At 34.4% G+C, this 15846-nt stretch overlaps 1 protein-coding gene across 8 annotated transcripts in view; it reads left to right on the top strand.

Annotated features, from left to right (window-relative positions):
• Positions 1–13911, top strand: part of ABCA5 (ATP binding cassette subfamily A member 5) — an 84326-nt gene extending 70415 nt beyond the window's left edge. For 4 of the 8 annotated variants that reach the window (XM_030922556.1, XM_030922558.1, XM_030922562.1 and 1 more), the window contains 10 exons: positions 213–330; positions 425–516; positions 1542–1717; positions 2152–2227; positions 2356–2450; positions 4163–4282; positions 5394–5543; positions 6047–6126; positions 8060–8115; positions 8729–9227. In XM_030922556.1, the coding sequence (XP_030778416.1) occupies positions 213–330; positions 425–516; positions 1542–1717; positions 2152–2227; positions 2356–2450; positions 4163–4282; positions 5394–5543; positions 6047–6126; positions 8060–8115; positions 8729–8836 (1071 nt within the window). In that variant the 3' untranslated portion in view covers positions 8837–9227. Of the gene's footprint in view, positions 1–212; positions 335–424; positions 517–1541; positions 1718–2151; positions 2228–2355; positions 2451–4162; positions 4283–5393; positions 5544–6046; positions 6127–8059; positions 8116–8728; positions 9228–10809; positions 11125–12076; positions 12143–13881 lie in introns of those variants that run through there. The other 4 variants (XR_004054871.1, XM_030922559.1, XR_004054872.1 and 1 more) reach the window with 4 other exon arrangements.
• The last annotated feature ends 1935 nt before the right edge of the window (positions 13912–15846 follow it).

Below are 15846 nucleotides of genomic sequence, written 5' to 3'. Positions count from 1 at the left end.
AAGCAATCTGAAAAAAATCTTTCTTGGAAAAAAATTACTTTGTTTACTTACTTTTGAATAAGTCAGGATTTCAGTCACAAATGGATATTTATTTGTACAGTATCCCCTTATTAGCCAATATAATTTTTGTAATATGGACATGAGGTATGTGCAGCCTGTCATTTCATGATAGGTTTTATAACTTTCTTTTTAAATACAATTTTTCTTATTAGAAACCATCCATTATGGTCAGCAATTTGCATAAAGAATATGATGACAAGAAAGATTTTCTTCTTTCAAGAAAAGTAAAGAAAGTGGCAACTAAATACATCTCTTTCTGTGTGAAAAAAGGCTGGTATTTAATTTTTTATTATGTAACTTTTCTGGAAGAGTAATTTCCACTTTTAGTATGATTGGATTATGAGTTTTCTTTCAATTCCTTTAGGAGAGATCTTAGGACTGCTGGGCCCAAATGGTGCTGGCAAAAGCACAATTATTAATATTCTGGTTGGTGATACTGAACCAACTTCAGGCCAGGTATGATATATAAGAGTATAGGATATGTTGAATGTGATTTATCTTTTTAATTAACAAACTTTTAATGACAAATTAGGATTTGATATTTAATTTTTATGTATATTTTTAGCATTTTTTTATACAGCTTGATCAAATTATGATCTTTTGGGTTATCTGTAAAAATAATGTGCATGGTGAAATTTTCAGACACATGTAGACGCACACATATATACAGTATTTCTGCTTTTGCAGTGCTTATATGCATGAGTTATTTGCCAACTTAATGGAAGACAATTTTATTAGCTTCAGGAGATGTGGGAGCTTGTTTAGACCTGCCATCAGCTGGTCTTTTATTATAAGCGTGTCACTCACCACTTTGTGGATACTTCACAAAACTACCTTGATCCCATTTCCTGCTTCTCTCCCCTTGCTTACTTTGTGTCAGCCACACTAACTCATTGCTTTCCTGGAAAATGCCAGACATATTGCCCAAGATATTTCCTTTGTTTGGCTATACCTTATACCCTAGAAATATATGTACTAAATTCACTTATCTCTTTGGCTTAACTGTCACCGTCCAGTGAAGCTCCCTGATCATTAGAATTACATCTTGCTTTTTCATCCAACTCTGTATTACTCTTTCTGACCATGTCTCTGAACTCTGACTTACCTATATATGTCCTCCCATCATCAAACATCAAAAAGGAGTAAAAAATCTGACTGGGTTCTGTGGTTCATGCCTGTAATCCCAGCACTTTGGGAGGCTGAGGCAGGAGGATTGCTTGAGCTCAGGAATTCAAGACTAGCCTGGGCAACATAGTGAGACCTTGTCTCTGCTAAATTCAAAAAAGAAAACAAAATAGCCTGGCATGGTGGCACTTGTTTGTAGTCTCAGTTACTTAGCAATAATAATAATAATAATAAAGGAGTACAAATCTGACTTGATATTACTCTGGCTGTAGGAAGGGGTTTTAATTAATGTGCTTGCCACTCCCTTCACAATGTAAATTAAAGAAAATAGTAAAAATTGGTTTGTGTTTCTATAGGTATTTTTAGGAGATTATTCTTCAGAGACAAATGAAGATGATTATTCCCTGAAGTGTATGGGTTACTGTCCTCAGATAAACCCTTTGTGGCCAGATACAACATTGCAGGAACATTTTGAAATTTATGGAGCTGTAAAAGGAATGAGTGCAAGTGACATGAAAGAAGTCATAAGTCGGTAAAATAATTGTCTTTAGATTCCTTTTGTTACTTAGAAAGGTTTACATTTCATATTTTTAAAATTTCATAACAGGCATTTCTGTGGACAATGATTTTTATAGAAAATGTTTATTACTTTTTCATATATTCTTTATGATATATGAAAATATATTGATAGCTATAAATTATGATAGTTATAAAAATGTCATTTTTCTATTTCTAGTTGCAGGATGAATGTACCTGTAGATGTCATGAAACTTACTTTAATTGAAAGTGAACCATTTTATCAAGATATTAATTTATTTAAAATGATGTAAATTGGAGACTTTTGCCCTTACCTACTTATAATAAGCTTCAACTGAGTAACTATTCACAAGATCAGGGATCACACCCAGTTGATATTTGTGTTTATATATGTCATGGTGCTCTCATTTTGTAATGTTCATTTTGCAGAATAACAAATGCACTTGATTTAAAAGAACATCTTCAGAAAACTGTAAAGAAACTACCTGCAGGAATCAAACGAAAGGTACTTTCATTAAACACCAAATAATGTCTGTATTTTTTTATTGATAGTTTAGTACCTGATACTGTCTTGATAGATTCCTTATAGTGAACCTTTGTTAATTCCCCACCCGTCTTTTTCTTTCCATGTAGTTGTGTTTTGCTCTAAGTATGCTAGGGAATCCTCAGATTACTTTGCTAGATGAACCATCTACAGGTATGGATCCCAAAGCCAAACAGCACATGTGGTGAGTATGGTGCTTGTGACACAGTACATCATACTTCAGAATAGAACAGCTTCTTTTATTATATTAGTTTTATGTTATATGTACATCTTGATTTTAAATCCTATTCAAAGGATACAATAGTAATTAAAAATTAGATTTAGAGATTTCCTTAAGCTTTTGAAACTTTGCCGTATTTTTCATGAAGTGTTCATAATATTTTACATATTCCGAAACACAAATAAGCATATGAGTCATTATTAAAGAGTTCTAGTGTTCTGAATAGTTTTTAAGTTTTTTTCTGGTCATTTAGCATACAAATGATCTTTCCCATAATAATGGTGTCTTGAATTTATGTTGGGACTCTTTCTAGTACAGTCATGCATTGCTAATGACAGAGATACATTCTGAGAAAGGCATTTTTGTCATTGTGCAAACATAATAGAGTGTACTTATATAAATCTTTGGGTGGTTATAACCTACCACACACCTAGACTATATGGTACAGCCTATTACTCCTAGGCTATAAATCTGTAGAGCATGTCCCTGCACTGAATACTGTAGGCAGTTGTAGCACAATGGTAAGTATTTGTGTATCTGGACATATCTAAACACAGAAAAGGTACAGTAAAAATAAAGTATTATAATCTTATGGGATCGCGGTTGGAAATGTGTTTCATCATTGACTGAAATGTCATTATGCAGTTCATGTAAAGTACTAATTAGTTGAACAACTCTTTTTTTTTTTTTTTTTTTTTTTGAGACGGGGTGTTGTTCTGTTGCCTAAGCTGGAGTGCAGTGGTGCCATCATGGCTCACTGCAACCTCTGCTTCCCGGGCTCAAGCAATTCTCCTGCCTCAGCCTTCAAAGTAGCTGGGACTACAGGCAAGAGCCACCACGCCCAGCTAACTTTTTGTATTTTTAGTAAAGACAGGGTTTCACCATGCTGGCCAGGCTGTTCCCGAACTCCTGACCTCAGGTGATCTGCCCGTTCGGCCTCCCAAAGTGCTGGGATTACAGGTATGAGACACAGCACCTGGTCTTGAACAACTCTTTAAGCCTCGACTTCCATGTCTATAAATTGTAAGGTTTGGTTTGGATGCATGTTAAAGTTTCCTTATGATTCAAAGCCTGTTTTGGTTATAACAAGAAAAGGCATCAATTTTAAAATTTATTTATTGTCATACTTTTAGCCCATAGTAACATTTGGAATCATAGAGTTTTTTTCCATTTGATAGGCTTTCAAAATGAAGGGAAAATAAATTAGACTATAAAAGTCATGGCTGGGCGCGGTGGCTCACGCCTATAATCCCAGCACTTTGGGAGGCCAAGGTGGGCGGATCACGAGGTCAGGAGATGGAGACCATCCTGGCCAACATGGTGAAACCCCATCTCTACTAAAAATATAAAAATTAGCCAGGCATGGTGGCAAGCACCTGTAGTTCCAGCGACTTGGGAGGCTGAGGCAGGAAAATAGTATGAATCCGGGAGGTGGAGTTTGCAGTGAGCCGAGATCGTGCCACTGCACTCCAGCCTGGGGGACAGAGCGAGACTCCATCTCAAAAAAAAAAAAAAAGAATGTAAAAGTCACAGTTGGGCAGGATGTGATATCCATAGCAATTGATGTTTGGTAAGTTTTAATTGACTTAACTAGCCAACCAGTTGGATTTTTAAAAACCCATGCTTTTTAACAATCAGATGTGTTCCTTTCTTTTTATTTCATTTATGTTTTATAGGCGAGCGATTCGAACTGCATTTAAAAACAAAAAGCGGGCTGCTATTCTGACCACTCATTATATGGAGGAGGCAGAGGCTGTCTGTGATCGAGTAGCTATCATGGTGTCTGGGCAGTTAAGGTCGATGTCTAAATAGCATGCCATTTAGGGGAAGAGGGTGGGGGCTGGATTTTGAATGTCATCATTTCAAAAACATGGCAATAGTTAGTAATTTAAATGTTAAATATTTTAGTTTTTGAGTTAGCTTTTTATAGATTGACTTGGAAGTATGTTGAGTTTTTTTCAAGTGTGGCTGTCTACTTTGAATTTGAATTTACTTAATATTTCAATAACTTGGAATATTATTTTTAGGCATAGTACTTGTTATTTTAAAAAGTTGTTATATATTGGATTAATTATATAACACAAATATGGAATAAATATATGAGTTTCTACTTACATAAATAAATGAGTAAAGAAATAAGTGTGAGAGAAGAGGTGCATCTTCCTTACAGAACAACTCCAAATAATTTATATAGATAATAGCCACTTCGAGGGAGGAGGCTTAATCTCCTATCCCCCAGGTTTGGACGGGACTTAGCCAGTTTCTTGTAAAAAATAAACTACAGAAGAAGGAAAATAGTAACTTCACAGTTGAGAAAGCTGGCAAATACTACCTTAATTAAACAATGTTGTGCAGATATCATATTTTCACTGATATGATATGATGGAAAAAGTACTACAGCTGTGTGGTATTCTCTCCAAAACCCATAACCCAAGTCTAGTCATGAGAAAAATATCAGATTAACCCAAACTGAGGGAACTTCTACCACACCAGTACTTCTCAAAACTGTCAAAATCATGAAAAAGAAAGAAAGAATAAGAAACTGTCACCCACAGTTAGAGACTAAGGTGACACGATAGCTAAGAACACCATGGTATACGGATAGACCTGGAATAAACAAAGGACACTAGTAGAAAATTGGTGAAATCTAAATAAAGTATGGAGTTCAGTGACAAGGAATGTACCAATGTCGGTGTCTCAGTTGTGACGAATTTACCATGGAAATGTAAGATGATAAGATTAGGGAAACTGAAACTGGATGAAGAGTGTATGGGAATGCTGTATTTTCTTTGTAATTTTTCTATAAATGTAAAGGTATATTTTTTTAAAATGTAGTGATATGTGTGAGAAATTATTGTTTGAAGCTGTCATTTTATATCTGAGCTTTCTTTTAAAAAATTACTTCAGATGTATTGGAACAGTACAACATCTAAAGAGTAAATTTGGAAAAGGCTACTTTTTGGAAATTAAATTGAAGGACTGGATAGAAAACCTAGAAGTAGACCGCCTTCAAAGAGAAATTCAGTATATTTTCCCAAATGCAAGCCGTCAGGAAAGGTAAAATTTTTGAAAATGTGGTTATATTCTTTATAGAGCAAAGATTATAAAAAGTTATTATATTAAGGATTAAGTGAAAAATCATCTTTTTATTCATAGACCATATATGTATATCTGTGTGTGAATATATATATATATTTCATATATGTGAAATATATGTGTCTGTAGATAATTTATATATATATATATATATATATATATATGTATATATGTATCTGTATTATTACCAATACTGGAATAATGAAGTCTGATGGCTGGTGTTTTATATCTGCCTTAGTATTAGATTTTTCAATATTCTGTAGTATTTAAATTTTTTTAACATTTTTAGTAGCAATGAGAATTGTTTTGCATGAAAATGTTATTATTTTAAACAATTGTCATCCAAATAAATATCAAAATAAATTATTAAATTTAATTTTGAATTTTAAACATGTTGAACTTTAGCTTTAGAACACAATAGTATTAATTTTTAATTTTTTTCCATATTTTATCTTTGTTTTCAGTTTTTCTTCTATTTTGGCTTATAAAATTCCTAAGGAAGATGTTCAGTCCCTTTCACAATCTTTTTTTAAGCTGGAAGAAGGTAAGTAGTATTTGAAAAACATTTATGTTGTAGCTTTCAAATTATGAAAGAATTTTATTTTAAAAGTTTAGGCCGGGCGCGGTGGCTCAAGCCTGTAATCCCAGCGCTTTGGGAGGCCGAGACGGGCGGATCACGAGGTCAGAAGATCGAGACCATCCTGGCTAACATGGTGAAACCCCGTCTCTACTAAAAAATACAAAAAACTAGCCGGGTGAGGTGGCGGGCGCCTGTAGTCCCAGCTACTCGGGAGGCTGAGGCAGGAGAATGGCGTAAACCCGGGAGGCGGAGCTTGCAGTGAGCTGAGATCCGGCCACTGCACTCCAGCCCGGGCGACAGAGCGAGACTCCGTCTCAAAAAAAAAAAAAAAAGTTTAAAACTGGGGACTCAGTTTATTTTAGAAACTATGGCAGATAAGAAGATAACCTTTTATTCATTTAATCTAAGACACAGGTAAACACTAACGTCATAGGGACTTTGTGGATAAAGTCTATTGTAATGTAAACCTTTTACAATCTTTAGAGAGCATTGACACAGTTTATCACATTACATCTATGGGAAGGGTCAGCTTAATTATCGAGTCTTTGCAGTTAGTCCAGCAGCAAGAGCTCTGAGTTTCTTGAATCCTTACCTCATACTGGTCCATAGAAATAGCAACACTATCAATACTCCAGTGGCAAAGAGAATTCTGAGTGTAGGAGGGGTGGGCAGTCCCCAAAATTTTAAGGAAGCTTACAGAATCTTGGCATTTTAAAAATAAGTGGTATGTAGGATAATATATATGCTGGTGACAGTTGAGGGAGATTACCTCCTGGAAGAATCAGGTATTCATATGCAGATTATTTTATGGCACTTGTAAACTGTGAAACAACCTATATTTATGTATAAGGTTTATTATTAATAATTTTCAAAATAACTACAGGATTTTTATGATTATTTTTCATGTGATTGCTGAATATAGAATGATTTCCTGATACTGTATATATTCTTGTCACAGCTATGGATTAATGGATTTTCTTTTGCAAAGAACACTAATTAATTATTTTTGTGTCTGTAATATATGTATTCACATAGTCAGGTAAAGAAAGTTCTGCTTTCCTGGCAATTTCTTTATGACCAAAGAGAACACCTGAACTACTTATGGAGAATTAAATTAAAGGAATGAATAGAATAACAGAAATTTGGTATTAACTTATATTGCAAAGGAATCTGAAATAAATACAGAAAAATTTATGGGCCGGGCATGATGGTTCACACCTATAATCTCAGCACTTTGGGAGGCTGAGGCGGGAGGATCCCCTAAGCCCATGGTTTGAGACCAACCTGAGCAACATAGTGAGAGCCTGTTTTTACAAAATAATTTTAAAAATTACCCAGGTATAGTGGCTTGTGCCTGCAGTCCTAGCTAATCAGGAGGCTGAGGTGGGAGGATTGTTTGAGCCTGGGAGGTCGAGGCTGCAGTGAGCCATGACTGTATACTTGCTCCGTTGCCCAGGCCACGTTGCCCAGCCTGGGCAACAGAGCAAGACCTTGTCTTAAAAACAGAACCAAACACACAAAAAACGGTTTATGGAGATAGGACCAATATCCAGAATCTAGTTCAAGGAGCCAGAATAGGCTACAGTGGAGTTGAAGAATGGAAGATAAGAGAGCAGGGATCACATGAAAAGAATCACCAGGAAAAAGATAATGGAGGAGAACTTAGAAAAAGTAAAATAAGACAAGTAACATTAAACATGTAGTAATTAGGGCTATAGAGGAATTATAGGTGTGGGGAAGAGAAAGGAAGAAGAGGGAAAAATAACTTGTTTTGGCAGCTTCAACTTTAAGTGAGTTGATGACAGAGACATTTTAAAACAGATTGTGAACTACTTTGGTATGTATGGCCATTTTTTCAAATATTGATAAGTAAAATACTATTTTTGTATTTTAATAGCTAAACATGCTTTTGCCATTGAAGAATACAGCTTTTCTCAAGCAACATTGGAACAGGTACTATAAAGTTAAATTTTTAAAAATTATTTTATAGAAGAAAGTATCTGATATCGATTGTTTTGGTTTATATTGGAGAGGGAGAGAGATTGTAAATCAGCGACAAATTGTTACAGGATAATCTTAAACTTGGTATAATTTTAATCAACCATAGGTTCTTCACTTACTAATTTTTAAAATTTTATTTTCTAAATTGATATTGTTTTAAATTGACAAATCACATTGTTTATCGGGTACAGTGTGATGTTTTGATACCTGTGTATAGTATGGAATGCTTAAATCAAGCTAACTTCCATTTGCTTATTTTGAATATCTGTTTTTTTCGTTTTGTAAAGAAAGTATCATGATGGTGGTATTTCAAATTAGTGTATTTGAAATTACATTGTTTAAGTAGTTATGAATTATTTTTTAAAAAACAAATCTATTAATCTAAAGTATTCATCTTTTCATGTAACTTTTGGAAATAACTTACTCTGTTTGAATAATGTTAATAAATCTCTTGATACTTGTTAAAATAACTAGATATAGCCGTGTACCATTTCTGATTTAGCTAAAAGTTCTTTGAGATACTTGAGATACAGAATATTGTATTCATTTATTTCTTTTCACCTAGGTTTTTGTAGAACTCACTAAAGAACAAGAGGAGGAAGATAATAGTTGTGGAACTTTAAACAGTACACTTTGGTGGGAACGAACACAAGAAGACAGAGTAGTATTTTAAATGTGTGTTGTTCAGTCTGCTTACTGGGACTTATTTCTTCACTTAATTTTAACTTTGGTTTAAAAAGTTTTTTATTGGAATGGTAACTGGAGATCCATGAACGCACTTGAAATTTTTCTAAGCTCCTTCTTTGAAATGCTCTGGTTGTGTGTTTTGCTTTTCTTTAAATAAAACTTATGTATAATTAAGTGAAACTGCATGTTTGTGTTGAAGCATATTGAACTATATAGTTTGTATGTCATCTTTTTCACCTTTCAAAAACAGTGCTTCTGAATTTATGATTTAAAGGAATCATGATAGAATAGTTTTATTTTGAAGTTATCTTTAAGTTTATGCCATCTTCTTAAATAAGTATGTAATGTTCCAATCTAAATAAAAAACTAATTCATAAGTAATGCATAGAAAAGATACGTAAAGCAATGTGAAAGTTTCTTGCTTCTCCTTTTTAATTTCTAAAAAACCACTCTGAATGGAGGTTGTCATCTGTAAAAGCTAAAGAGTAAGCACTAGGAAATCTCAATATAGAGATTTGAGGAAAGTGATATCCACTAGGGGGCAGTCATTGATCATAGTAAATGAAATGAGACCTTGTTCTATTAGATGATTTTAGACATAGGTAATTAGGTATGTGAAATTACATTTCTTTTATTTAAAGTAAAATTCAGAAGGTTTTAGTTATCATAATTAAAGGAATACTGTGTGTAGAATGTTATGTAATAGTCTGACTCTGACTCTGTGGCTAGAATGACAGTTATCTATGGAGGTGGAAGAATTAATTAAGCCATACCTTTTCCCTCATCACTCTTGGAACATACAAATTTTTTGTCATCTTCCTTGCAAAGGGCACATTTAATTTTGTTCTTGAATAAAATATTTTATTGGATATTTTTATTGATAAACTTTAGTGAATATCTTTCTCTTTTATAGAGTTTTAAGTAGATCAGTGTATAGATTTATTTAGTAACTTACCTCATTGACTTTGGAACATGGTGGGATATGAATAAACTCTTTCAAGGGTTAAATTAAGAATTATAAGTGTAGTGCACCTAATTCTTTTTAATAAGAACCAGAATTTCATTATTTGATAGAGTTGAAGCCATGGCTAATATTTTCTTAGAAATACTTCCTTCCTTGTAGAACCCATGTATTGGCTAAAGGTATAAAATAGTGTAAATAATGCTAGTTGACATTACATTTCAACCAAATGAAAGTATTAACTTCGTAAAACAAATATATTGGTAGTGTGATTATTGTATAGAGAGACTTAACAACAACATCAATGACAGAAGGATTAAGGACTGAGTTACTTTAAATAAGCAAACCCTTTCAATGGCATTATTAATTCTTTAATATAGGCAAAATTTAATGAATGTTTAGCTTTATTATGTAATAAGACGTCTGTGATTTTAGGCTCTAGCAGCGGATTTAAAAGTGTTCTTTCTTGGTACAAAGTACATGACTGGTATTTCCCCCCATTGCTGGGGCATTTGCTATATGCTTTCCTAAAGTATATATAATGTTCACATAAGTACCCAGGGACCTCTTTTTTGGGATGTGCTTTTGAAATTATGTGTAACCTTGAATACTTAAGTTTAATAAAAACAACAAAACTATATCTATTGTTTACTAAGGCAGTCACAAAAAAATATAGGTTTTTTTAAGAACCTGACCATCCTAAGAATGAAGATAGAGCATGACTAATGTAGAAAATTATCTGCTTTTGCATGTAGATTTGGTAACTTTCACTTTACATTTGTGAATGTGTAATTGGTGCAAAGTAAATTTTTTTTCCTGCAAAGTGATAGTCACAATCATGTTATTGATTAATTTTTTTCATTTAGTTACTTTGCTTTTTGAGTATGAATACATGCTCTTGTAAACAATTTTAAAAGACATTGAATTTTATTTTTAGTTTTTATATACTCAGAATATATTTTGGTTGTTAATTAAATTATATGTTCCCTTTTTCACAGTAACAAAATCTGACTCAGGAGAAATATAACTTAATTCTTAGGAAAACAAGGGTAAGTGAGCTGGAAAGCAAAGGAGACAAAAAGTCAAATATGATATTTATTTACAATGTACAGTTCATGTTTCTGAACATATTAATTTTAAAATGTCTTAAATTACTGATCTCAAAACTTTTTTCTATATCAATACAGATAAATAAATAAATATACATGTTAGGCAAAAGCAACATCACCAACCTTATATTTCCCATCCATGATCAAATTTTAAAAGGAGAGTAGGCCGGGCGCGGTGGCTCAAGCCTGTAATCCCAGCCCTTTGGGAGGCCGAGACGGGCGGATCACGAGGTCAGGAGATCGAGACCATCCTGGCTAACATGGTGAAACCCCGTCTCTACTAAAAAATGCAAAAAACTAGCCGGGCGAGGTGGCGGGCGCCTGTAGTCCCAGCTACTCGGGAGGCTGAGGCAGGAGAATGGCGTAAACCCGGGAGGCGGAGCTTGCAGTGAGCTGAGATCCGGCCACTGCACTCCAGCCTGGGCGACAGAGCGAGACTCCGTCTCAAAAAAATAAAATAAAATAAAATAAAAGGAGAGTAAAAGCTGAGCTTTACTGAGTGAGTGTTTACTGACTAATAAGGCAAGAAAAAACATGATGAGTGTAGTTTACATCTTACTTTTGTGGGCTCTTAATTTTTTTTTCCAGTTTGTTCTCAGTAAAGACTGTGAGTTTTCTTTAAAATATTTTTTTCTTTTAAATTGGCACAAATTATCTTAGGTCAGTATTTTTGTTTTAATCATTAAAACATGTTTAGAGTAATGTAATTCAACAACTATTTTAAGTGATTATGTTTCCAGAAATGGATTCTTTGGAGAGAAGGATGACTATCAGTTTTGGCCCTGTAAGATCTTGGAGATCTATAAGATAGATACTTATATAACTTACATAAAATACATATATCATATAACTTATATAACTAGCTATTATTTTATATAACTAGCTATAATATGACAAATCCTTTGCTAGTAGTACTAACAATGTTTTATAGGAGCACAATTAATTTTACTTAGATCTAAGTGTTATTGTCATTGTTTTTATTGTTCTGTTGGTCACTCAAAATTTCATTCTAATTGTGCCCTGAGTTTGTTAAAATACCATAGTGTATTTTTGTGTAACATGTAAATAGGCATTAATTTTTGAGAAATAGAAATGTTTATCCTTAATGTATTTTTAATTTGCTAACATTGATTTTTTAATTTCTTTCCTGAAATAGCATATTACCTAAAATGAAAGAATTTATTCTCAGATGAATAATTTTTGTATCAGCTATTCTTATAAGGTAAAAGTTTAATTATTTTTTATTTATAATGTGTTGTATGTAAGCAATTCTCAATGCTGCTCTTTAAGAAAAATAAATATGATTATATTAATAATAAGCTTGAAGAGTTGAAAATTTAAGACAAGTCATTTTGTATACTGAAGTGAGTTCTTTGTTATTTAGTGCTGGTAATTGAATAATGAGTAGCTCATATTAAAAATGATGCAAAAACCTGGCACTAAAATTGTTAGTAATTTTTTTAAGTATCTGAGGCTAGTTTTCAAGTGCAGAAGGAACATTGACAATTACTTTATGTTTTAATTTACATTCAGATTTTAAACATAAATTAGGTATGTTTATAGATCTTTTTGTCTTGAATGTATTTTTTTGTAAATAGAAAGCAATCACTTTAACTTACATGTTATTACATATAACAGGTTAAATTATTCTCAAATATTTAACACTACTTACATATTTATCACTTTCCTTAGAATTTTTGAATAAATTGATTCATACAAACACTTAGGCAATATTTTAAATTTTAATGAACAGATTCTTCCCAAGTGCCTAAACAACTCTTGCAAATCAGATTACCTTTTTAAATTAAGAAAATCAAGTTCTCAAGAATTTCAAGCATCATTTGGTGTTTCTTTCATTTTTGAGATAGGGTCTCACTTTGCTGCATAGGCTGGAGTGCAGTGGCACAATCCCGGCTCACTGCAGCCTCAAGCTCTCAGGCTCAGGTGATCCTCCCACCTCAGCCTCCCGAATAGCTGGGACTACAGGCATGCACCACTGCACTCAGCTAATTTTCATATTTTTTGTAGAAATGGGGTTTTGCCATGTTGCCCAGGCTGGTCTCTAACTCCTGGGCTCAGGGGATCCTCCTGCCTTGGCCTCCCAAAGTGTTGGAATTACAGGTGTGAACCACTGTACCTGGCCTTCAAGTATCTTAAAAATAGGCAACATACACAAAACTTCCTGGTTATAAGGCTTGCAACCACACTTGGATAAATATAGTAATGTGTTGCATAACAACATTTGGTCAAAAATGGGCCAGTAAGATTATAAAATATAATATTGTATTTTTCTTTTTTTTTTTTTTTTGAGACGGAGTCTCGCTCTATCGCCCAGGCTGGAGTGCGGTGGCCGGATCTCAGCTCACTGCAAGCTCCGCCTTCCGGGTTTACCCCATTCTCCTGCCTCAGCCTCCCGAGTAGCTGGGACTACAGGCGCCCGCCACCTCGCCCGGCTAGTTTTTTGTATTTTTTAGTAGAGACGGGGTTTCACGGTGTTAGCCAGGATGGTCTCAATCTCCTGACCTTGTGATCCGCCCGTCTCGGCCTCCCAAAGTGCTGGGATTACAGGCTTGAGCCACCGCGCCCGGCCAATATTGTATTTTTCTTGTGTCTTTTCTGTGTACACAAATACTTAACTATTGTGCTACAATTGCCTACAATATTAAGTATAGTAGCATGCTGTCCAGGTTTGCAGCCTAGGACCAGCAGGCTGTATCATATAGCCTAGATGTGTAGTAGGCTATTGCCTTAGCACAGTGACAAAATTGCCTAATGATGCATTTCCCAGAACATATCCCTGTTGTTACATGATGTGTGTACAAGATTCTCAAATAAATACAGTATCAGTACACTAATCTGAAGTAATTTTTTCACCATGTCTACATATATACCTTTGCAGAGTTACACATTTGTCAGTAAAAGAGCTCACACTGTCAAAATTTATCCCTTTGATAATTTCAGACCAAGAGATGGATGCTAATTAGGTTTCTGAGTTAATGATTGGGACTGATCAAGGGGTATCTGTCAACTAAACTAAAGAACGATACAAGCATGGAACCTGGATCTGCCTTCTAAGACTAAGCTGGCAACTGTTGAGGTGGCCCTTCGTTTATGTTCAAACTTTGATTTTTGAGCTTTTAAGTTGTGAGTTAACTCAATCTAAGTTTCAGGTTTTTGCAACCCAGTACTTTCCCTTAAAACAAGATGTTATTTAGGTTTTATTATTACATTTCATCCAAATTCATGATAATAGGACTTTCCAATTTCTGTGTTGTGACTATAGTATAATGTGCTTAATTAATGAAAATGAATTCCTCAGGCTGGGTACAGTGGGCCACACCTGTAATCCCAGCACTTTCGGAGGCTGAGATGGGTGGATCATTAGGGTCAACAGTTCGAGACCAGTCTGGCCAACATGGTGAAACCCTGTCTCTACTAAAGATATAAAATTAGCTGGATGTGGTGGCACATGCCTGTAATCCCAGTTAGTTGGGAGGCTGAGGTAGGAGGATTGCTTGAACTCAGGAGGCAGAGTTTGCAGTGAGCCAAGATTGTGCTGCTGCACTCCAGCCTGGGCGGCAGAGTGAGACTCTGTCTCAAGAAAAAAAAAAAAAAAAAAAAGGAAAGAAAGAAAATGAATTCCTCACCTGGTTTGCAATTTTACTTTCCTTTCTGTTTTGTAATTCTTATGTGTCTGTAATTCTTATGTGACCATAATACTATGGTCATTTTACCGACAGAATGATACCATTATTGTTTTGGTTCACCTTATCTAAATTTTGTTTATTAATATATCTTTGTCATATAGTTGTAGGAAAAGATGTTGAGTGCTAGTTGTGATGTATATGTATTGGCTAGTAATTTCTTTGGCCAAATTATACTATTGATATTGTTATGTGATTAATATGTAGTTGATATTTGTTTTCTGTTGACTACATTTAAATTCTCATACATAAGTGTACATGAAATCAAGTTTGTGATAGAATGACATTAAAATTATACATCAAGCTTTACAAATTGGTAAGAAATCTCAACTTCTAGTGTTATCTTATCTGCTAATTTTAAAATACCTTATATGCATCTTCTAATTCTTTAGTAAGTATGTAGCCTTTGAATTTACCTTCACCAAATTAAGACACCAGATAGTTTTTAGAGCCATCTATGATGGTGCATAAAGTCTTTAAGGTTCAAAGAAAGACTGCTTTTCATTATTATTCAGTATTCACAAATATTTTATTGTATGTCAGTTAAGAATCAAGCCTTTTCTAAGCACTAGACGTATACATTATTGAAACAATAGACAAAAGTCTCTGCCCTCACTGAGCTTTTATTATAAGACAAATTACCTACTTTAAAAAATACATAACATGTTACATGATGGGGAGGGAGATAAGGACTCTTGGTGCTGCAGATGAAAGCACACTGATCTCATGTAGGCAAGACTATACTGAGAAGGTGAGTTGGTACTGCAAGTACAAAGGCTCTGAGGCAAGATGTGAGTGGTATATTTGAGAGAGAAATGGGACCAGTGAAGCTTTAGCTAACTGATCAAGGGGGCACTAGTGGAAGATGGGATTGGACAGACACCAAAGGGCCCTTATAGACATTTTATTGACCTTCAATGAGATCAGAAGTCATTGGAGGGTTTTGAGTAGAGGTGTGACACCATTAGGCATATTTGAAAGGGACAATTTAGCTGCTGTGTTGAAAATAAATCAGATATGAGAGGGCAGAGCACAAGAGACCTGTTAAGAGGCCGTTGCATTTGATTAGGCAAGACATGGTGAGTTGAATCAGGAAGGTGATAGGAAGTGGTCTAATTCTGAATATTGTGAAGGCGGAGATTACAGTACATGGGGTATGGGAGAAGGAGAGTCAATGACACCCGGGTTTTTGTTTTTTGTTTTGTCTGAGCCCCTGGAAGAG

The sequence above is a fragment of the Rhinopithecus roxellana genome, chromosome 19 (genome assembly GCF_007565055.1).
Source record: "Rhinopithecus roxellana isolate Shanxi Qingling chromosome 19, ASM756505v1, whole genome shotgun sequence".
NCBI classification, from domain to species: Eukaryota; Metazoa; Chordata; class Mammalia; order Primates; family Cercopithecidae; genus Rhinopithecus; species Rhinopithecus roxellana.
The sequence above is the reverse complement of the archived record's forward strand: the minus strand, read 5'-3'. Positions and strand labels throughout refer to the sequence as shown.